Source organism: Macrobrachium rosenbergii, chromosome 55 (assembly GCF_040412425.1).
Source record: "Macrobrachium rosenbergii isolate ZJJX-2024 chromosome 55, ASM4041242v1, whole genome shotgun sequence".
In the NCBI taxonomy this organism is placed as follows: Eukaryota; Metazoa; Arthropoda; class Malacostraca; order Decapoda; family Palaemonidae; genus Macrobrachium; species Macrobrachium rosenbergii.
Window position 1 is genome coordinate 35,566,604 of NC_089795.1, and position 19,590 is coordinate 35,586,193.

Genomic DNA, 19,590 nt, shown 5'->3' on the forward strand with positions numbered 1-19,590 from the left:
GAATGTCTTTGAGACAAACCCTGAGGCTATAATTACTGTATAAGATTATAGGGGTTGTTTTTCTTTTCTAGGTATTTTAACCTCCTTCCTATTCTGCCTTGGCATAGGATTTGTCTTCAGTCCATTTCTTCTCCACAACCTATAAATTATTATATATTTTTATTATTTTTTACAAAGATTTACCATTCTTTATACAGTATAGCCTATTTATAAATATTTAACATTTTCGTCTAGACAAGAAACATCATTATTATTTACATCTGCTAACTGCAGGGGGTAAGCTGTTTGTTTAATGAATTGAAGCGCCTCTAAGATCCAGTGCTGGCATAAGGCCACCTTTAATTCCAACAACATCAACTCTCTCTCTCTCTCTCTCTCTCTCTCTCTTCTCTCTCTCTCTCTCTCTCTCTCTCTCTCTCTCTCTTTTCTCTTTTCGGATTTAATGAATGAGAAATGAGAAATATCTTGATTAAATGAGGAAATGAGAAATATCTTGATTATTTTGTAAAATGGTGATGTGGCTTATGATGCTTTTGTTCTTCCAGCAAAGAGAGAGAGAGAGATTGTTTATATACGATTGTTTATTTTCTCACTCTGTGTTATGCTTTATTTCATATTTCATTGCTTACCAATTTATTCTTTAACTATGATATTAACCCTTAAACGCCGAGCCTCTATTTACAAAAGTGTTCGCCGTATGTCGCAAGCTCGGGAGTTAGCGCTGAAACGAAAAAGTTTTTTAAAAAAATCACAGCACGCTTAGTTTTTGAGATTAAGAGTTCATTTTGGCTTTTTTGTCATTGCCTGAAGTTTAGTTTGGTAAACCATCAGAAAAGAAAAAAAATATCATATATAAATACTGAAATATATGACAGCTAAAAATTTCATATACAATTGTATACAAACGCATTATGAGTAAAACGGTTAAAGCTTAATAAGTTTTTTTTTTTTGTATTGTACACTAAATTGCTATGATTTTGTATATAACAAATTGTAAACGATCAAAGGCAACACAGAGAAAATATTATCACAAAAGATGCATGAATTCATAACTAAAGTAGATGTAAAAAGTTTTTTAAAAATTCACCATAAATCGTAAATATCAGATTGTGCTAGAGACTTCCTGTTTGATGCAAAATGAAGTTAATTGATTGAATATTACTAGACTGTAAGTGTTTTTAGCTTACTTGCAGTTTTCACCATTTCAGTCAAGTTAAAGTTGGCCGGCGTCGAATTTTTTTCTATTTATCGTAATTATATGAAAATATTTCAAAACTGATAAAAGCTAAACCATGAGTTATTTTCTGTTGTATTCCTACATGAAATTACACATTTTTCATATATAAAACTTTATGTAACAACTAATATAAACGGCAAACATTACTAATAAAGTGACAAAAGAATTTCTGAGATGTTCGACATATATTGCTGGACATATGAAAAGTTTTTTCAAAATTCACCAAATCGAAATATTGTGCTAGAGACTTCCAATTTGTTGCAAATGAAGGTAAATGATTGAATACTACTAGAATGTAAGAATTTTAGCTACAATTGCGCTTACCATTTTGGTCGAAATAAAGTTGACTGAAGGTTGGAATTTTTACTTACCATGATTTATATGAAAATATTTCAAAACTGATAAAAGTTACAACCATGCTTATATTTGTTGTATTCATATGAAATTTTGCACATTTTCATATAAAAACTTTATGTAACGCATCTAATATAAATGGCTAATCATTACTTTGAAAGTGACGAAGAATTTCTGAGATGCTCAAAGAACAAATACATGGACGTAAGAAAGTTTTTTAATTCACCAAGTCAGAAATATTGTGCTAGAGACTTCCAATTTGTTGCAAAAATGAAGGTAAATGATTGAATATTACTAGAATGTAAGAGTTTTAGTTACAATTGTGTTTTTCCACCATTTCAAATAAGTCAGAGTTGACTAAAGGCTGAAATTTTGGCACTTATTGTGATTTATATGAAGATATTTCCAAACTGATAAAGCTACAACCATGAGTTATTTTTGTTGTATTCTATATGAAATTGCACACATTTTCATATATAAAACTTTGTGTAACGATTAATATAAAAACAGTGCAAACACATTTAATAAAGTGACTAAAGAATTTCTGAGATGTTTACCGAAGCTACCACGCCGCTGGAGGTAAGAAAAGTTTTTTCAAAAATTCACCATAAATCGAAGACAGTGCTAGCGACTTCCAATTTGTTGCAAAACGAAGGTAAGTGATCGAATATTACTAGAGGTAAGAGTTTTAGCTGCATTTTTCGCCATTTTGGTCGAGCCAAAGCCGGACTCAAGGTTGAAATTTTTGGCACATTTATATGAAAATATTTCCAAAACTGATAAAAGCTACAATCATGGGTTGTTTTTTGTTGCATTTTACATGAAATTATGCACATTTTCATATATAAAACTTTATGTAACGGCTAATATAAACGGGTGCAAAAATTACAACAAAGTGACGAAGAATTTAAATTTTTCGCCGAAAGTTACTACTGCGCTGACGCAAGGAAAGCTTTTTTTTTTTTTTCAAAAATTCACCATAAATCGAAATATTGTGCTAGAGACTTCCAATTTGTTGCAAATGAAGGTAAATGGTTGATTATTACTAGAATGTAAGAGTTTTAGCTATTAATACTAGCGCTTTTCGACCGCTTTAGGTTCGAAAGTGCTTGATCAAGGTTGAAATTTTTTGTAGTCGACGACGGTACGCTCCACTCATCACCTGACAGACAATTTTAGTCGACTTATGCATACATCCAGTCGGCATTTATGGGTTAAGATTATTAAGATTAAATAATAATAATGATAATAAAATATCAAATTTGTATTGTGTGTTTATAGAGCTTTATAGTGAATTATGTGAAATTTAAGCAATACATATATATTCATCTATTTCAAAGCCTGAGAGGGAGAGATGACCCTGTCATGCCATGTCAGATATTCACGGTGACCAGGTCAGATATTTGATATGGCAGGTCCAACCTCCCCCCACTTCAGAGCTTTGGAAAAGATTGGGAACATGTACTGTATTTGTTTGTTTAAAATTTCACATAATTTACTATAAAAATGCATACATTTTTTAATTACCGTATATTATCATTATTATTATTATTATTATTATTATCATCATCATCATTTTGTTGCCCATTTGGTGGTTAAACAAAATAGCTACGAATGATAATGAAAAATCTCTCTCTCTCTTTTTCTCTTGTACATATATTTTTTAGGTAAATGCGCCATTTATGACTTGAAATATTAATAATATCATTGTAAAGATTAATAACAACTTACTGTAGTAAATAATTTTTTTATCATAAATGTATTTGTATGTAATCATGAAAATACTAACATGACGTAATTAACAAACCTAGCATTCTGTTTGGAGGTATGTACGTGTCCTGTTGATCTAAATGGTTAGGTGACTTTTCATCGCTCGTCATTTAATCACCCGACACATCATCGTATGATATTTAATCATGCATCAGATTATCATCTGACATTTCATCACTCGACTTTTCATCATCATTACATTTCATCACTCGACTTTCATCATCATTACATTTCATCACATGACTTTTCATCATCATTACATTTCATCAAAATGAATTTTCATCACTTTCATATAACTGAAAATCCATTATGTGATAATAATCATGCAAAGTTGCATGCATTATGGATAATTTAAATTAATTTTTTACTTCGATAATTGTATTTATATGTAATTATCTTATCAAGGAGTAAAAAAAAGAGGGTTTAGTTAAAACATTTTTATTCAAAGACATAAAACACAATGAAAATTTTCCAAGTACTATAAGACAAAATATATTTTAAAACCATAATACAAAAATAGTGAAATGTTAAATTCTTAATGTATTTATTTGCATGAAGAATATTGAACAGCTTTATGTAATAACATCCGATTGTCCAAATCTATCAACAAAATGAAAACAAAATGCATATAATTGAAAATGTAGATGTATTTTTTAAAAGTTCCATCTGCAAGCTAAGATCAGTACATGATAAACTAGCTACCATTTCTTGGTTACCAACAATAAGAATCTTTCTGGGTCTTCAACCAGAATCATGCAAAAGAAATTTCTTTAAATTTCTCCAGGTACTTCAAAATCATAGTTTGGTGAGCTAATTTAGGGCATCTGAATTCTTTGTAGCTCATAAATGCGTTGAAGACTTTTCTTTGGTAATCTCATAATAGTTTCACTGATAAATTTTGACTTTGACTTCCTATAACTGCCAAGGGTGCTGCTCCTATTCCAGTTATCAAATCTTTCATCTCTGCTACCACTGCCCTTGCATCAATACCATTCCCATCCAGAAAATAGGAATTTTCTGGGTATGGAAGTGAGATCACACAATTTCCTTTTGTAGTAATAAATGTTTTACACTTTTCCGCTGGTATTCTCTGCATCGCCAACAGATAGAATTGTCTTATTTTCTTTATGGTGGTAGTATTCACATTTCTTGAAGCAGACAGTTTTTCCAAAAATACATTGTCTTCCATCTTGTACAATGGGTATTATTCAATTGTTTTAAATTGGGTATGGAAGTGAGATCACACCATTTCCTAATTTAGTAGTAAATGTTTTACATGTTTTTCACTGGTAATATTTGAATTGTACAATGGCAATAGCTCAACAGTTTTCTAATTTAGTAATACAGTAAATTTTTTATACTTTTACGCTAGTAATATCTGAATTGTGCAATGGCTAATATCTGACAGTTTTAATAAGAGTAACAGGTGATTAAGTGACATATGGTGTAATGAACTATGATCATCTGTCGAGGTGATTAACTGTCAAATGATGAATTGTCCTAGTGATGATAAGACCAGTGGTTAAGTGACGGGTGGTTAATTGTCGGCTGATGAAATGTCGTGTGATCAAATGACGGGTGATGAAGAGTCATAGCACATCTAAACTTCCCACATATTTTAGATATGCTCTATACAGTAGTACTGTCCTAAAATACGTACCTGTACAGTAAATATTTCAAAATAATCTTACAGCACAAGAAAATATATGTAAAATATATGCATTACATACACTATGAGCAGAACGATGCGCAGCATTACATAGACCAGAGAAAACTTGAATGATAGGGGATACTTGAGAGTAACAGTTGTAGGGCGTGAACTCAGTTTTACAACATGACTTTGACATGATATTAGGGTGTTCTGGGATGATAGCCTGAGGTGTATTTTTGTTTGAACTGTCAAGTTTGGCAATGAATTGTTAAAATAGGTAGTTTTAAGCGGGTTAGGGGTACGTAGCCTACTTAAGAGTAACATAGTAGGAGAGTTACTGTAATGTAAGGTTACTTTGGGTGTTTTGGGATGATGATTTGGTGTGTATTGTTGTTTGAAATGATATTAAATTGGTTTAGTATGATAATTTAAGTTATATTTTTGTTTGAAGTATCAAATTAAACAATGAAATAAAATAAGCAGTTATAAGCATTTTTAGTTTAAGGGTACAAGGTATTTGGGCAGATTATAAGCCCATATAAGCATTTTTAGAGGGAATTTTTGTATTTCTGTGGATTTTGCATTTCCACAGTAGGTTCTAGAACCTAATCCTGCATAAAAATTGGGGAACCATTGTGTATCTTTCTATCAACCACTCTCCCTTTCTATCTATCTATTCTATCTATCTATCTATCTATCTATCTATCTATCCATCCATCCATCCATCCATTCACATTCTACAAGTATCCTTTGGGTAAGGAGAGAGAGAGAGAGAGTGAGAGGCACACTGTCCAGGTGCTAACCCCCCTGCACGGATATGTCAAGACAATTGACAGTTAGGCTTTCATGCCTCCCCCTAAGTCGGAGACAGAAAAAGATAATTGAAGACAATTATTAAGCTAAAATCTTACCTAATTTACTATATTTTCCGTAATGAATTGATATTTTGCTATGGTTACATTAATATTAATTTTTGAAAATTAGTAAATCGTTTATTTATCATACAAAGCAAATAAACATGCATGTTACACATGCTTAAAGTTTTCTTTCATCTCAGAGAGAGAGAGAGAAAGAGGGAGAGAACACACACTCTAGTGACAGTACATACAAAAGCACAGGGCTACAAGCTGTGTGATTGGCTACTTCCAACCCCTTCAGCCAATGAAGTGTCATCATGGAGAGCGAGGGAGAGGGGGAGATAAACAGTTTTTTTTTATACAGTACATATTATTGTAATATGTACTGTATAAAAAAAAACTAGATCGATATTGAGGGATTTTCCTTTAAAATTTGATACTTATTTTTCTGTTTTTACAATTATTTATCATATAAAAAAGATACATGTTAAACATGCATAAAAATTCTCTCGTCTCAGTGTGAGAGAGAGAGAGGGAGAGAGAACTGAGAAAGGAAACTAGTGACAGTACATATCGAAGCATCAAGCTATAAACTGTGTGATTGGACACTTCCAACCCCTTCAGCTAATAGCGTGTTGCTATGGAGAGAGAGAGAGAGAGAGCAGTTAAAAAAATTTTTTACAGTACATATATGGATGGTAACAGATCAGTATTGAGGGGTTGTACGTAAACTTTTTATTGATATTTTGCTGTTTACATTAATATTAATATTTGAAAATTAGCAAATCATTCTTTTCATCATAAAAATGTGTTTATTCACAAAAATAACATGAAAATACAGTACAGTAATTGGTGAATATTTCTCGAGGAAAAAATCCGCGAATCACTGAATTTTCCAGATATAATTCGGGGATAAGCTCTACAGAAAAATCCTCGAATCGGTGAAGCAGCAAATCCTGACCGCAAATAGGCTGAGGTCGACCGTATGCAATATTAAAAATGTTATATGACAATAACATTTGTGAACATTTACCTAAGTTTGTCCAAAACCTGACAGATCGCAATTTTCAGGTGAGAATTGATGACATTTTGTCAAAAACATTTCCACTTGAAAATGGTGTTTCACCAGGAAGCATTCTTTGTGGCATACTGTTTACTTTAGTAATAAATGATATCAGTAATCTACCTATTGGAATTAAAAGTAACCTGTATTTGGATGATTTTGCCATATATTCTTCAGCATCTTGCATGAAACATGCAGTGAATCATTAATAAAACCATGATAATAATAGGTGAATGGGCCTCATCTGTAGGCTTTAAATTATCTATACGGAAGACTCAAGCAGTCATGTTGTATAAAAAATAAGATGTGGGAAAAAGGTGAAGAAGTAGATTTAAAAATCAGAAATCATACTATACCAATTGGCCAGAGTGCAAAATTTTTATTATTAGTATTTGATACTCACTTAAATTGGAAAGCCAGATAACATACATGAATTTAAAATGTAAAAGAGCATTAAATCTAATTAAAAAACTATCGAACACTACTTGGGGAGCCAATAGACATACCCTTAGTGTACTGTAAAAGCAACAGTGTTATCTATCATTGATTATAAAAGCAAAAAACATGGCTCATCATCACACACAATGCTGAAAACGTTGGATCCAGTTCACAATGAAGGCCTTAGAATATGCTCAGGAGCCTTTATATCATCACCAATCTCGTCTTTGCAAGTTGAATGTGGTGAACTACCATGGTCTCTCCTTAGATAGTTAGTAACAATGGAGAGAGGCGTGAGAATTCAGACAAGTGATTCTCCAACAAAAAATTATTTGAATCAAGAAGAGATCTTTTGTTCATGCGACTTACCTGTCAGATATATATATAGCTGTATTCTCCGAAGTCCGACAGAATTCCAAAACTTCGCGGCACACGGCCAGGTGGTTATACCCATTCCCGCCGCTGGGAGGTATCAGAACCATTCCCATTTTCTATTCAGATTTTCTCTATCGCGGTACTGTCAACAACTGTTTTCAGTACCTCCGTCTTTGGATTTCGTAACTTCGTTATTTTCCACTTAAGTATTCTATTTGACTTTTGGTTTTTGTCTTTGGATTTTGGATTGGCATACGCTTTTGTGGAATTTGCTTTTGATTGCTCTTTTGATGATGTCTGGATCTAGTTATGCTAGCTTCAGAGTATGTTGTGTGAATGAGTTTAAGGTGAGGCTACCGAAAGTTTCGGTGATCCTCACTTTATATGTATGAGGTGTAGGGGGAAGGTTTGTTGATAAATGATCACTTACTTTGCCTCCCACCCTGCTAATTTATTAGTTCAGATTTCATTCTCGCACTAATAGTGCTCCTTTTGGCATCTGGAAGATGGCTAACAAAATATTATCTATTGGGAGGTGCTTAGATTGAGCGAGTCAGCGATAATAAAGAAGTAACAATAGTAACGCTGGGTCAATCAAAGTGCATCGTGAAAACGGACTCGTAAGGCGGACGCCAGAAGAGGATATGTCCAATAAAGTTATCGTAACTATGTTGTTACAACAAAATCAAACACTTATGGAGTTATTAAAGGAAATGTAAGGTTTGTTTTTGGAGATAATCTACCGAGCAGCGGGACTAGAGTGACGTCCACGTAGGCAATGGCTGCCTCCTAGTAAAAAAAAACAAACGCTTTCGGAGTCAAAGTAGCACGAAACGTTAAAGATGCCATAATTTACTCAGGTCGGTATCAAACATTAGTTTTAGTCAGGGTGAGGAGATAACCTATAATTTTAGTTAAAACGACGAATAGGTTTTATCTCACGAGACCGATTTATATCTACCGCCTAACGTGGCGAGCCAAATTCTAGTACTTTCGTGAGCTAGCGGGGAGTTGAGACTTCCCAAGTAGGTAGCCTATTTCACTATATATTGACTGGGGCCTTTCTGTCAAGCATGCTTCGTCTCCCAGTTGTGCTCACCGCTCGCTGGATCGCCATCGTGACGCTCTGCTGCAGCGTGGCGCTCCGCGAAGCAGCTATCCTGGGCGCTTCTGTAGCTGCTCGTCAGGGGACGCCTCTCGCTGCCGTGCAGGGGCGCCGGCTGGACCGCCATCGTGACGCTCCGCAAGCAGCTATCCTGGGCGCTTCTGTAGCTGCTCGTCGACGCTCTCTGCGCTGCCGTGCAGGGGCCGGCTGGACCACCAGGTGACGCTCCGCAGCAGCTATCCTGGACTCTTCTGCAGCTGCTCGTCAGGGCGCTCCTCTTGCTGCCGTGCAGGGCGCCGCTGGACTGCCATCGTGACGCCCCGCAAGCAGCTATCCTGGACGCTTGTCGCTGCTCGTCCAGACGCTCTCTCGCTGCCGTGCAGGGCGCTGGATGGACTCTCGGAGGACGCCTTTGGTTGCTCGGTGACACTTCAGAGCAATCAAAGATCTGCGGGAAGCGTGAGATCCCCATCTGCGTGTTGGACCGCCAAGGCCGTTTCTCCCATTGAAGAGGAGAAGTCTCTTGTGAGTCGGAGCCTGCAGTCCCAAGAGCAGCCTCCCCTTCCTCGCTTCACGGACTACCAGGTGTTAGCCGGCTTTTCTTAAGGACTTGTTTGGCGACAAGTTTCAAACCCTCGGCCCCTCTCTCTCCTCCCTCGCAGTTTGCTTCGTCCTAGACGAGAGCGCCGGGGTTTGTCAAGATGACTTTCGTCTCTGGCGGCGAAGAAGGCCTTCAAGAAGGTTAACACCTGGATGGAGGAAAGGAAGACCAAGGCAAGACTTCTTTTGCCCTGCCTTCGTCCAAGCTGAGCTTAAGGCAGGTATGTCGTCAAGAGACCGGGAGGGCGTCGGCTCAAGAGTTCCTTCGTCGTCCCAGGGAGACTTTGCTAGCTTACCGACGCCGCCTAGAAAGGTCCCCTCTCCTGTCGGCTGCCAAAGTGTCCTGGACTATGTCGGAGACGGATCACCATTTGTGGGACTATTTCGAACCATGGAGGTCTTCAATTTCCTGGACTGGTGTTTGGGGGCTCTAGACGTCAGGATTAGGAGTCCCGACTCGATCTGCCTGGGGAGCTGTCCAGCGTGTTGAACTGCATGGACAAGCCAGTCAGGGATGGCTCGGAGGAACTGGCTTCCCACTTTGTGCGGGCCTCTTGAAGAAGAGGGCCTTGTACTGTAACTTTGTTACAGCCCTATGGCCCTACTAGCCAACGGCCATACCACATTGAAAGCACCGCTTCGTGCGATCAGCGGTTTAGCAACGTTGGGTCTGGTCAGTACTTGGATGGGTGACCGCCTGGGAACACCAGATGCCTTTGGCGTCATACTTTGCAAAGCCAGTTTCTCCGTCGCAGAGGGCTTTGCTGTTCTCCCGTTTTCGAGCCATCTCTTCCCCCAGTCCTTGTTCAAGGATCTCTCCTCCAGCTTGAAGGAGAAGGCCACTCCAAGACCTCTTGGCCCACTCGTCAAGACGCCCGGCAGTCCCTTTGACGCCGTTGTCGGGTCAGACCTCCAGGAAGCAAGCCCTTTTAGTGGAGGAGCTTCTTCCTCAGATCTTCTCCCCCAAGGTAGAGGTCTTTTCAGAGGCGGAGGCCCGCCTAAACAGGGGCAGGAAGTGACTTGCAGCGCCCAGACACCTGTAAGAGCCAGGCTTCTTTTGTTTTATGTAGAGCCTGGAGAGCAAGAGGCAGACACCTGGTCCCTTGAAGTTATCGAGAGAGGATACAAGATCCCCTTTTCGACTCACCACTTGTGCACGCAGCCCAGGATCTGTCGTCCTCATTCCATCAAGAGAAGCAACAGATCCTTTTCGGAGCTATTAGAGCAAAATGCTTGAGTAAGAGCTGTGGAGCAAGTCCTGGAGCTGGACTCCCCAGGATTCTACAACCGACTGTTCCTAGTTCAAGCAGTCGGGAGGATTGAAGACCAGTCCTAGATGTCAGTAGACTGAACCGCTTCATGGTGAAGGAGAAGTTCACGATGGCGAGACGTCCCAGTCTGTTTTAGGAGCATTAAGACCAGGAGATTCGATGGTCGCTCTGTTGGACTTTACAGGACGCTTTACTTTCACGTTCCCATATCCCCAGTCGAGGAAGTATTTGAGGTTTGTCCTAGGGGACGAGTGTTTCAATGCAGAGCTCTTTGCTTCGGGCTACACAGCTCCCATGATCTTCACGATTATCATGAGAAATGTGGCGAGATGGCTTCACTTGGCGGGTATTCTTCGTATCTCGCTTTACCTGGCGATTGGCTCATCCGAGCCTCTTCACAGTCAAGGTGTCTGGAGGACCTGAATGCGAATTTAGAGTTGACAAAGTCCCAGGACTTCCAGTGAACGAAGAAAAGTCCCATCTGATCTCGCGCAGTCCATCGTCTATCTGGGGATTCAGATGGATCTGGTGGCTTTCAGCTTTTCCATCCAGGAACGTCAGTAGCAAATGCTTAGAAAGCCCCATCCTTCCTAGGGAAGGAAATATGCTCGGTGAGGAATGGATGAGTTTGCTGGGGACCATTTCCTCTGGAGAGTTTGTTTCCCTGGGAAGACTTCATCTCAGGCCGCTCCAGTTTTCCTGGCGGAAAACTGAATAGACAAGGAGAATCTAGAGGAGACCCTGAAGATCTCTCCCGTTTTCAAGATTCACCTGAGGTAGTGGCTCGACCCCTCGAGGTTGGCAGAAGGGTTTCTCTCGCACGCCAGAGCCCCGACCTGGTGTTGTTTTCCCGCGCTCCCCAGGGAGGGATGGGGAGCAACACTAGGAGGGGAGAAAGGTCAGGCACCTGGAGAGGGGAAACAGGTGTCCTGGCACATCAATCTCAAAGGAATTAGGGCGATCCTGCTGGCCCTTCAACTCCATCCTCGGGAGAGCCAGAGTGTCAGGCCGAGTCGTACAAAAATTCAGACAACTCCACAGCCCTGGCATACCTCAAGAAACAGGAGGAACTTTCGTTCCCGGTCCCTGTTAGCCCTGATGAAGAAATCCTGCTTTGGGCCTATGCGCTGGGGATCACGATCCTTGGAGGTTCGTTGCAGGAGTGGAGAATATCCGCTACGACCTTCGGTCGTGGCGCCAGCTTCTACCCGACCGAGTGGACCCTTCACGAGGAAGTATGTCAGGAGCTGTGGAGGTTATGGGGACGCCCTTGGTAGATCTGCTCAGGCAGCCCCATTTGAAAGGTACCTCAAAACTTCCCCGCTCTGAGTCTAACTGCATTCAGACTATCAGCGGACAACAAGGATCTTCACGATCTCTTGAGATCCTTTGAGACTGTCAAGGTACCTCATTTCAGGACGCCTCCTGGAACCTGGATGTCATCCTAAATTTTTTATGTCGAATACCTTCAGCCTCTTTCTTTGGCGTCTCAAGAATGTGACAAGAGGTTATTTTCCTAACTGCTCTGGCTACGGGCGAAGAGAGTTAGTGAACTTCAGGCTATCAATAATCATGTAGGTTTTAGAGGCCATAATGCAGTATGTTTCTCTAAGCCCTATGTTCTTGCTAAAACGAAACCCATCTACCCCTTGGCCCAGGACCTTCGAGATTAAGGGTATGACGGAAATTCTTGGACATGAACCAGAAAGAGTCATGTGTCCTGTCAGGGCTCTCAAATTTTATTTGCAGAAGACTCAGGAAAGTCGAGATCCTTCGGACAGTCTGTGGTGCTCTGTCAAGAGGCGGATTTGCCTCTTTCTAAGAATGCACTGGCGTTCCTTTTTAGAAGCACCACTTTAGACGCACTTTCCGGCGTTCAAGACAGTGACTTGAGTCTTTTGAAGTTAAGGCTCACGAAGTTAGAGCCATTGCAACCTCGGTGGCTTTCCAGAAGAACATGTCCTTTGCATCTTCTGGGTACCACCTTCTGCGAGGCAATTCGTGTTCGCTTCACATTACTTGGGGGACGTGAAGACGACCTACGAAGACTGCTATTCGCTAGGACCATACGTTCCATGCTCCAGATCGCCCCATAACACTTCTAGGCCTGGACCTCTGTCGGACTCCCAGGACCAGGAGAGGGCAAGTCGAAAAGCCACAGGATGGTTACGGGGGCTTCCCACCCATCTGGCGTCCCTTCGCAGGACCTGTTGTCGCTTCTGCAGACAGTGTTGCGGGCAGGAGTGATACTCATCTATCCTTTAGAGTTAGGGAAGCATATTTTAATCTTGATTTTGTTTTTACATCAGATCGGTCCCATAACGCTTTCTAGGCCGGACCTCTGTCGGACTCCCAGGACCAGTGAGGGGCATGTCGAAAGCCGCAAAGGGGTTACGGGGGCTTCCCGATCTGGCGTCCCCTGGCAGGACCTGTTGACGCTCTAGGTCAGGTGGTTGGTCGTTACTCCTTTGCCCTCACAGTAGGCCTTATGATCTAGTCCCATTGTGGTCACGCCCCGTGGACAGATCATCTAGAACTCACCAGCTATATAGGTCACTACCTTGCTGGAGACTCTAGTGTTAAAGCAGAAGCAGGCTTGGGTGACAGTAATCACACGTCAGCTATGCTGCACATAGGCCTGGACCTCTGTCGGACTCCCAGGACCAGGAGAGGCATGTCAAAGCTGTAAGTTGCAGTTACGGGGCTTCCCACCGATCTAGGCGCCCTTGGCAGGTCCTGTTGATGCTCTCGGTCAGGTGGTTGGTCGTTGCTCCTTTTTGCTCTCACAGTATGGTCTTATGATCTAGTCCCATTGTGGTCACGCCCCGTGGGACAGATCGAGTCTAGAACTCACCGGCTATATAGGTCACTACCTTGCTGGAGACTGTAGTAAAGCAGAAGCAGGCTTGGGTGACAGTAATCACGAAGTCAGCTATGCTAACAAGTAAGAACCAAGGCGTCAATCGCCTACATATTTGTTTCCTCAAATCCCTATTCTGTCTCTTCCACCTCCAATGGTGGATTCAGCTATATATATATCTGACAGGTAAGTCGCATGAACAAAATGATATTTTAATGATAAAATAAAGTTTGTTCATGTTTACCTGGCAGATATATATAATCATAGTGCCCACCCTCCCCCCTCAGGAGACAGTGGCACTAGAAAATCTGAATAGAAAATGGGAATGGTTCCTGATACCTGCCTCCCAGCGGCGGGAATGGGCACTAACCACCTGGCCCACTGGTGTGCCATGTAGTTTTTGGAATTCTGGACTGGAGAATACAGCTATATATATATCTGCCAGGTAAGCATGAACAAACTTTATTTTATCATTAAAATATCATATTTATAAACAATCATTCACCACCTTTCCCTGTTAGAGCTAGAAGATTACCTTCAGTAGTAAAATTACCTCCTCCTTGGACTATGAATAAAAGGAGAATTTGCACACAAAATATTTATCAAAAAGTTACTCATTTACCCCAGAACACCAAAGGCAACATACAATAGAACATATAACCTGAAAAGGTCCACATTACACAATATTCAGAGGTGGCTCTAAATCACAATACGGAGTAGGGTATGCTGCAGTATCCCAAGACAAAACGTATCACTTTTCACTATCTGATAATGCCTCGGTATGTAAAGCTGAGTTATGTGCAATAGCCTCAGCCATAAAAATAATTAAAATACTTGTGTAATAATTTTGTGATTTTTATGGACTCAAGAAGCCCCATAGAAGCCATTCAAAGTTATAAACCAAAAAATAACATTGTACAACAGCTTAATTTATTAATCCATAATTTGTATAATGGCAAAAAGATAGGAATATGTTGGATCCCTGCCCATGTAGGGATTAATGAAGATGAAGAGGCTGATAAAGCAGCCAAAGAAGAAGCCCATATGACAAGGTCAGATGCAGATGTCCCTACTAATGATTATGTAACACATGTAAAAATTGGTACAGTATTATAAATAAATAGAAAAATATATGGGATAAAGAACCTGAAAGTAATAAATTAAAACAAGTGAAACCTGGTTTTAGAAAATGGAGTTCATCATACCAAAGAGAGAGACATATGCCGGCAATTATGATGTCTCCGAATAGGCCATACCTGCCTAACACATTGACACTTACTGAGCAGCCCACATAACCCTGCTCCCGAGTGCTCAGAATGCAAAGTGATATTAACAATTAAACATGCGTTATGCAAATGTCCAAAATATAACCAACAACAGTTAACAAGTTTCAGAAATAGGTTGACTGGTGAAATTTTATTAGAATCTACATTTTCAGTTTTTCTAATTTTAATATTTGTGAGGAGCTGTAAATTAATTAATAAAATATAAAAAGTAATTTATGATAATACAAAACCCATGGGGCATTTACTAAATAAAGAAAAAATATGAATTTGAAAAATCTTAACTTATTCTGATTTTTATCTTTACTTAGTTTTTTTAAATATGCAGATGGAAACATGAGTAAATTTATTTAATGTGTGTATGTGTGTGTGTTCCATTATAGAAGCATATGCCATTTTGCATATTATTTTTAGAATTTCGTTTTCATTCATCATTTAGTCCCAGTGCTTGGCCAATGGTCTAGACCTGGTACTCCATTTCACTTTAATCCTTCAGGCCAGCCATATGAGAGCTGTTAATCAGCCAAGTGGTATTGTTCAACTATTTTAATAACAATAATATAGGGAGGGTCCTCTACCCAGCCCTTCTAATCTCTTGGTAAGTTCAGACAACACAGAGAAGTAAAAGGCAATTGTTGGTGGCATGTCCTGTGGCATAGAAGTGGTCCTTTTAGTCCTGCCCTTGCCAGTTCCCCATTCTCATTCTTTTTTGATGCTTCATCAGCAATTCAGGCTATTTTCTGATGGCAAACTATGTTTACATAATAAAACTAAGTTTTTATGCAAACCCATTATCATAAAGTTGAGCGTTCTTTTCCCTTCCCTGCTCTCTCAGATGGAGATTGGCATAGTAGAATGGGGAGTATCAATAAGCACCTCAGGTACTTATTGATATTACCTCAGGTAATAGGGAGTTGGCTGAGCATGTGCACTGGAACTATTCGTTTTGGAACTTTCTGTTTTGTGCCCTGGAATGCATCCTGAGCAGTTAAAGGCTATTTTATGGTGAAAGATTTGTGAAATTGTAAAAACAGTTTTCATTATTTTTTTTACTCCAATCACTCAGCGCACAAGTGAAATAGGAACAGATGAAAGAATTGGAATAACTTTTAGCTTGATTACAGAGCAATAGGTATAAGAATAGCTTAATTAAAGAGAAATAGAAAGAAGAATAGCTAAGTCCAGGAATAACAGAAGTTGTAAGCAAGCTAGACAGAAATTAAGGCTCTTGACTTCATGATACCTAAGGATTCATGGGATGCACATGTGGTTTTGATAGGCAGTGTATGATCCATCATCATCATCATCATTTAAATTTGAAGAAGTGTCTGGGATTTGTGAACACCTTGAATTTTGGCTACTGCAAGGGTTTGTTGTGGAATAAGTGTTTTTTCTTTATAGATTATCATCAGAATGCATCTTTTGTTGGTAGCATTAATACTGTAGTTTTGCTTAACACTTTCATTTTAGGTTATCTGTTTTCTTTGAAAATTGGAGAAAAATAAGTTTGTTCAGTCTTGTACAGTTTAATTCTTTAATTTGTGCAGATCCTATGCTGTTTGAAGATGCTGGTTCCTTGGGGTCAGCTGTGTCTGGGCAACAGTCTCCAGAACCTGAACAATCAAAATCATCCCTTGAAGATGGTGGAGGTGGAGGTGGCGGTGGGAGTTCTAGCGGGGGTGGAGTTCTCACTGGAGGTAATGTGCCTGTCAAGCCAGTAAGGAAAGAAGGGGCTTCTAAAAAAATGTTTTTACTTGATCGGGCATCAGTGTTTGCTATTCCAAGGGGGATAAGGTCTTCCCCCTCGACTACCACAGTAAGTAGTGGTAATCAAGGGGGACTTGGGGGTAACAGCAGGTGTGGGGTCACTGTAAATTCAGTAAGTACTACCACAAACACCACATCCACCATTACCACTGTAACTTCTACCACCGTTACAAGCACGCCTACTCAGGACCACAAAGTTTCACCGGAGTACAAAATTTCTGCCTCATTGTATTCCGGTACAGCCCGAGGCAGCAGTAACAGCAGCAGTTGTGTCACTAGCAACAACAGTAAACCATCCCGTCGCACTGCTTCTCTGCTCAACTTGTTTGTGGCGTCCACTTCTTTTTCTGGTATGTGGCTGATGTGTGAACTTGTTATTACTCTGTGGCAACATGTTGCACGCTTTTCAGGTTTTTGTTTTGTGTCACAAATTTGCTCCTCTCCTAAGTGCTTTTTTCATTTTATCCATTGATCAATTATTGAATTAGATATATCAACTGTTAATTCCAGGGGAAAGTGTTCATTGTTATACTTATTCAAGTGAGTAGTGTTGAAAGAGGTAATTGATGCCTAGTTTTTTGTTTGAAAGAGTCATACTTTCAAGTATGTATTATTTACTGTATATTTATTGCTTCAGCCAGACTCCATTTGGATATGATGTAAGGTTCTCTAAAACAATTAGTTTAAGTCAAGCCTGTAGTCTAAAGAATGCTCAGTTTTCCACAAAATTTATGCCAAAGAAACTAATGGAAAGATATTTAAGTTTTGCAGATAGATGAGTATATCATCTTCGTATTGGTATCCAATGTTTCTTGATGTTAGGTATTTAGCAGAACAGAGGATTAAGTAATTTGTAGTTTGTTAGGTTTAGATTACAAGGTTTTTTATCTATCTCAGTAGCTTGTGATAAGTATTTGGTATCAACAACAAGTGTTAGAATAGGTTACAAAAGTTATTTAGCCCCATTTATTCATGCATAAAAATATATATTTATATTTAAGGATGAGGAAGGTTTTTAACGAATTGCAAGAAAAGATGAATATTTAAGAAAGTAGTCTTTCCAGCAATACATGCAGCTAATTAAAACCATGAAACCAATGTCTTCATAATAAATTTCTTGTTTATAATGGGAGGAAAGATTTAACTTCATGTAAGCAAAAGTAAAATGAAAAATATAAAGTGAATACTAAGCAATAGAAATTGAAGATTTAGTTTGACTCAGCCCTCATTTTGCATTCTTTAAACTTAAAAGATCATTAGTGAGTAATGTGATAATAAGACTAATAGGGGTGCAGCATTTGGTTAGTAATAGTTTCTGTGCTTTAAGTCACTTATCCAAAATATCTTGAAAGTGGGTAAACAATTTTCATATGATTATGTTATGAAAGCAGAAGGACATAAAAGTAAAAAATACTGCTTTGCACATTGGACGAATTCCAAAGAAAGCAGAGAGATGGCATGAGAAGTCTGAAAAAAAAGACAAAGGTTCAAACACTAGTAAATATACAAATCCTAGCTTGAGTGAAAAGGCAGAAGACTCCCAACAAGACTCAAAGTTGTTTCAACATGTACCAGAAAGTCAGATCTACAAACATATTTTTTCATATTGTATTCTTGGCTTTTACATCTAGGTCTTTTGTAGGGTTTAAATTATTAGGGAGTTTTTGCAAATTTGCTAACAGGTTTTCTGGACAAAATACTTAAGAATTGTAGCAACAGCTTTAAATAAAACTTAAGCTTTATGTTATGGTTATGCTGGTATGGGGAAAAGTTGATAAAATTAGTATTTAAAAAGCTAACCACATAAGTCCCAAACTTGAGAAGTGCATTTTGGAATTAAACATGTTTTACTACATGTAAACTTTTATTTAAGATACTGGGTATATGTAAATGCACACTCATATGCAGTCTATGTAAGCAACTCTTCCATAATTCTTTTATGTCATTGAATATGATATCAACAACAAGTGAACTTTGAACCTAGGTCTTTGCTTTAAGTTATCACAAATCCAGTGAGTTACTGTTCAAACATTTAATGAGTAGGGGAAGGTAGTGAACTTTATATCACAGCCAAAGCATGCACACTTCTTCAATACTGGAATGTTACCACATATACTGATGTGTAGTGGATGGACCTAACATTTTACAATGTATTGCAAGGTAATCCATTGTTATACCAGGCTCCAAGAATGCTTGGAAATTGTAATTACAGGACCAGTTAAATTTACCACTATAATGTTGAAGAACAATATATGCTAGGGAATATTCAAAGTTTTTCAGATGTTTAGTTCAGAGGTTGGTTGCTAGGCTTGTTAGCTAATGATGTGGGTTCAGGTCCAACAGCATTAGATGTAAACTTGAGTGCTGGGTTTATTTGTTGGTGTGTCCTGTAATTTTGAGGGATTTCTCAGGTTAAAGGATTAGATTCTGTCAAAATTTTTTCATTTTCAATCATTTAGCTGTAAAAAAGAAATATGTTGCTCTCTTAGATCCCTTAGTCCAAAAGTTATGGAGAAATCTGCATTTAAAAAAAAAGTCTTGTAAAGACAGTTGTTTTAAAGTTACAATAGAATTTGAGGAAAGAGCTCATTTCCCAGACTTTTTGTTTTCATTCATTTAACCGTACATTTGAATGCAGAGTGCTTGTCGTTGATATTTAATGTTACTGTCATTAAATAGCTGGTGGAGTGATATAGGTAGATAGCCAGAGATTATGCCCATATATTTTTTAAGTTGCTCACAAACTGCCATTTTTCAATTATTTGACATCAACCAAAAACAGTAAATATAATGTAATGTTGCCATAGTTATACATACGAAGGGTGTTATTACAGTTTACATTTGTGTTTCTGTTGCCTATTTTATGATCTTACGACCTTATGTTTGTTATTTGCAAATGGGATGTTATTGTATTTTTATTTTATGGGCATGATCTCTCTTAATTTGGGTTAAGATGATT

General features: G+C 38.7%; 1 protein-coding gene and 1 pseudogene across 1 annotated transcript in view; both read left to right on the forward strand.

Annotated features, from left to right (window-relative positions):
- The window catches only part of LOC136835786 (F-BAR domain only protein 2), a 261,890-nt gene that overhangs the window by 75,149 nt on the left and 167,151 nt on the right, over nucleotides 1-19,590 (forward strand). The window contains exon 7 of the mRNA XM_067099642.1: nucleotides 16,412-16,981. Coding sequence (XP_066955743.1) covers nucleotides 16,412-16,981 — 570 coding nt within the window. The remainder of the gene's footprint in view (nucleotides 1-16,411; nucleotides 16,982-19,590) is intronic.
- Nucleotides 10,058-10,172, forward strand: LOC136835976 (5S ribosomal RNA; annotated as a pseudogene).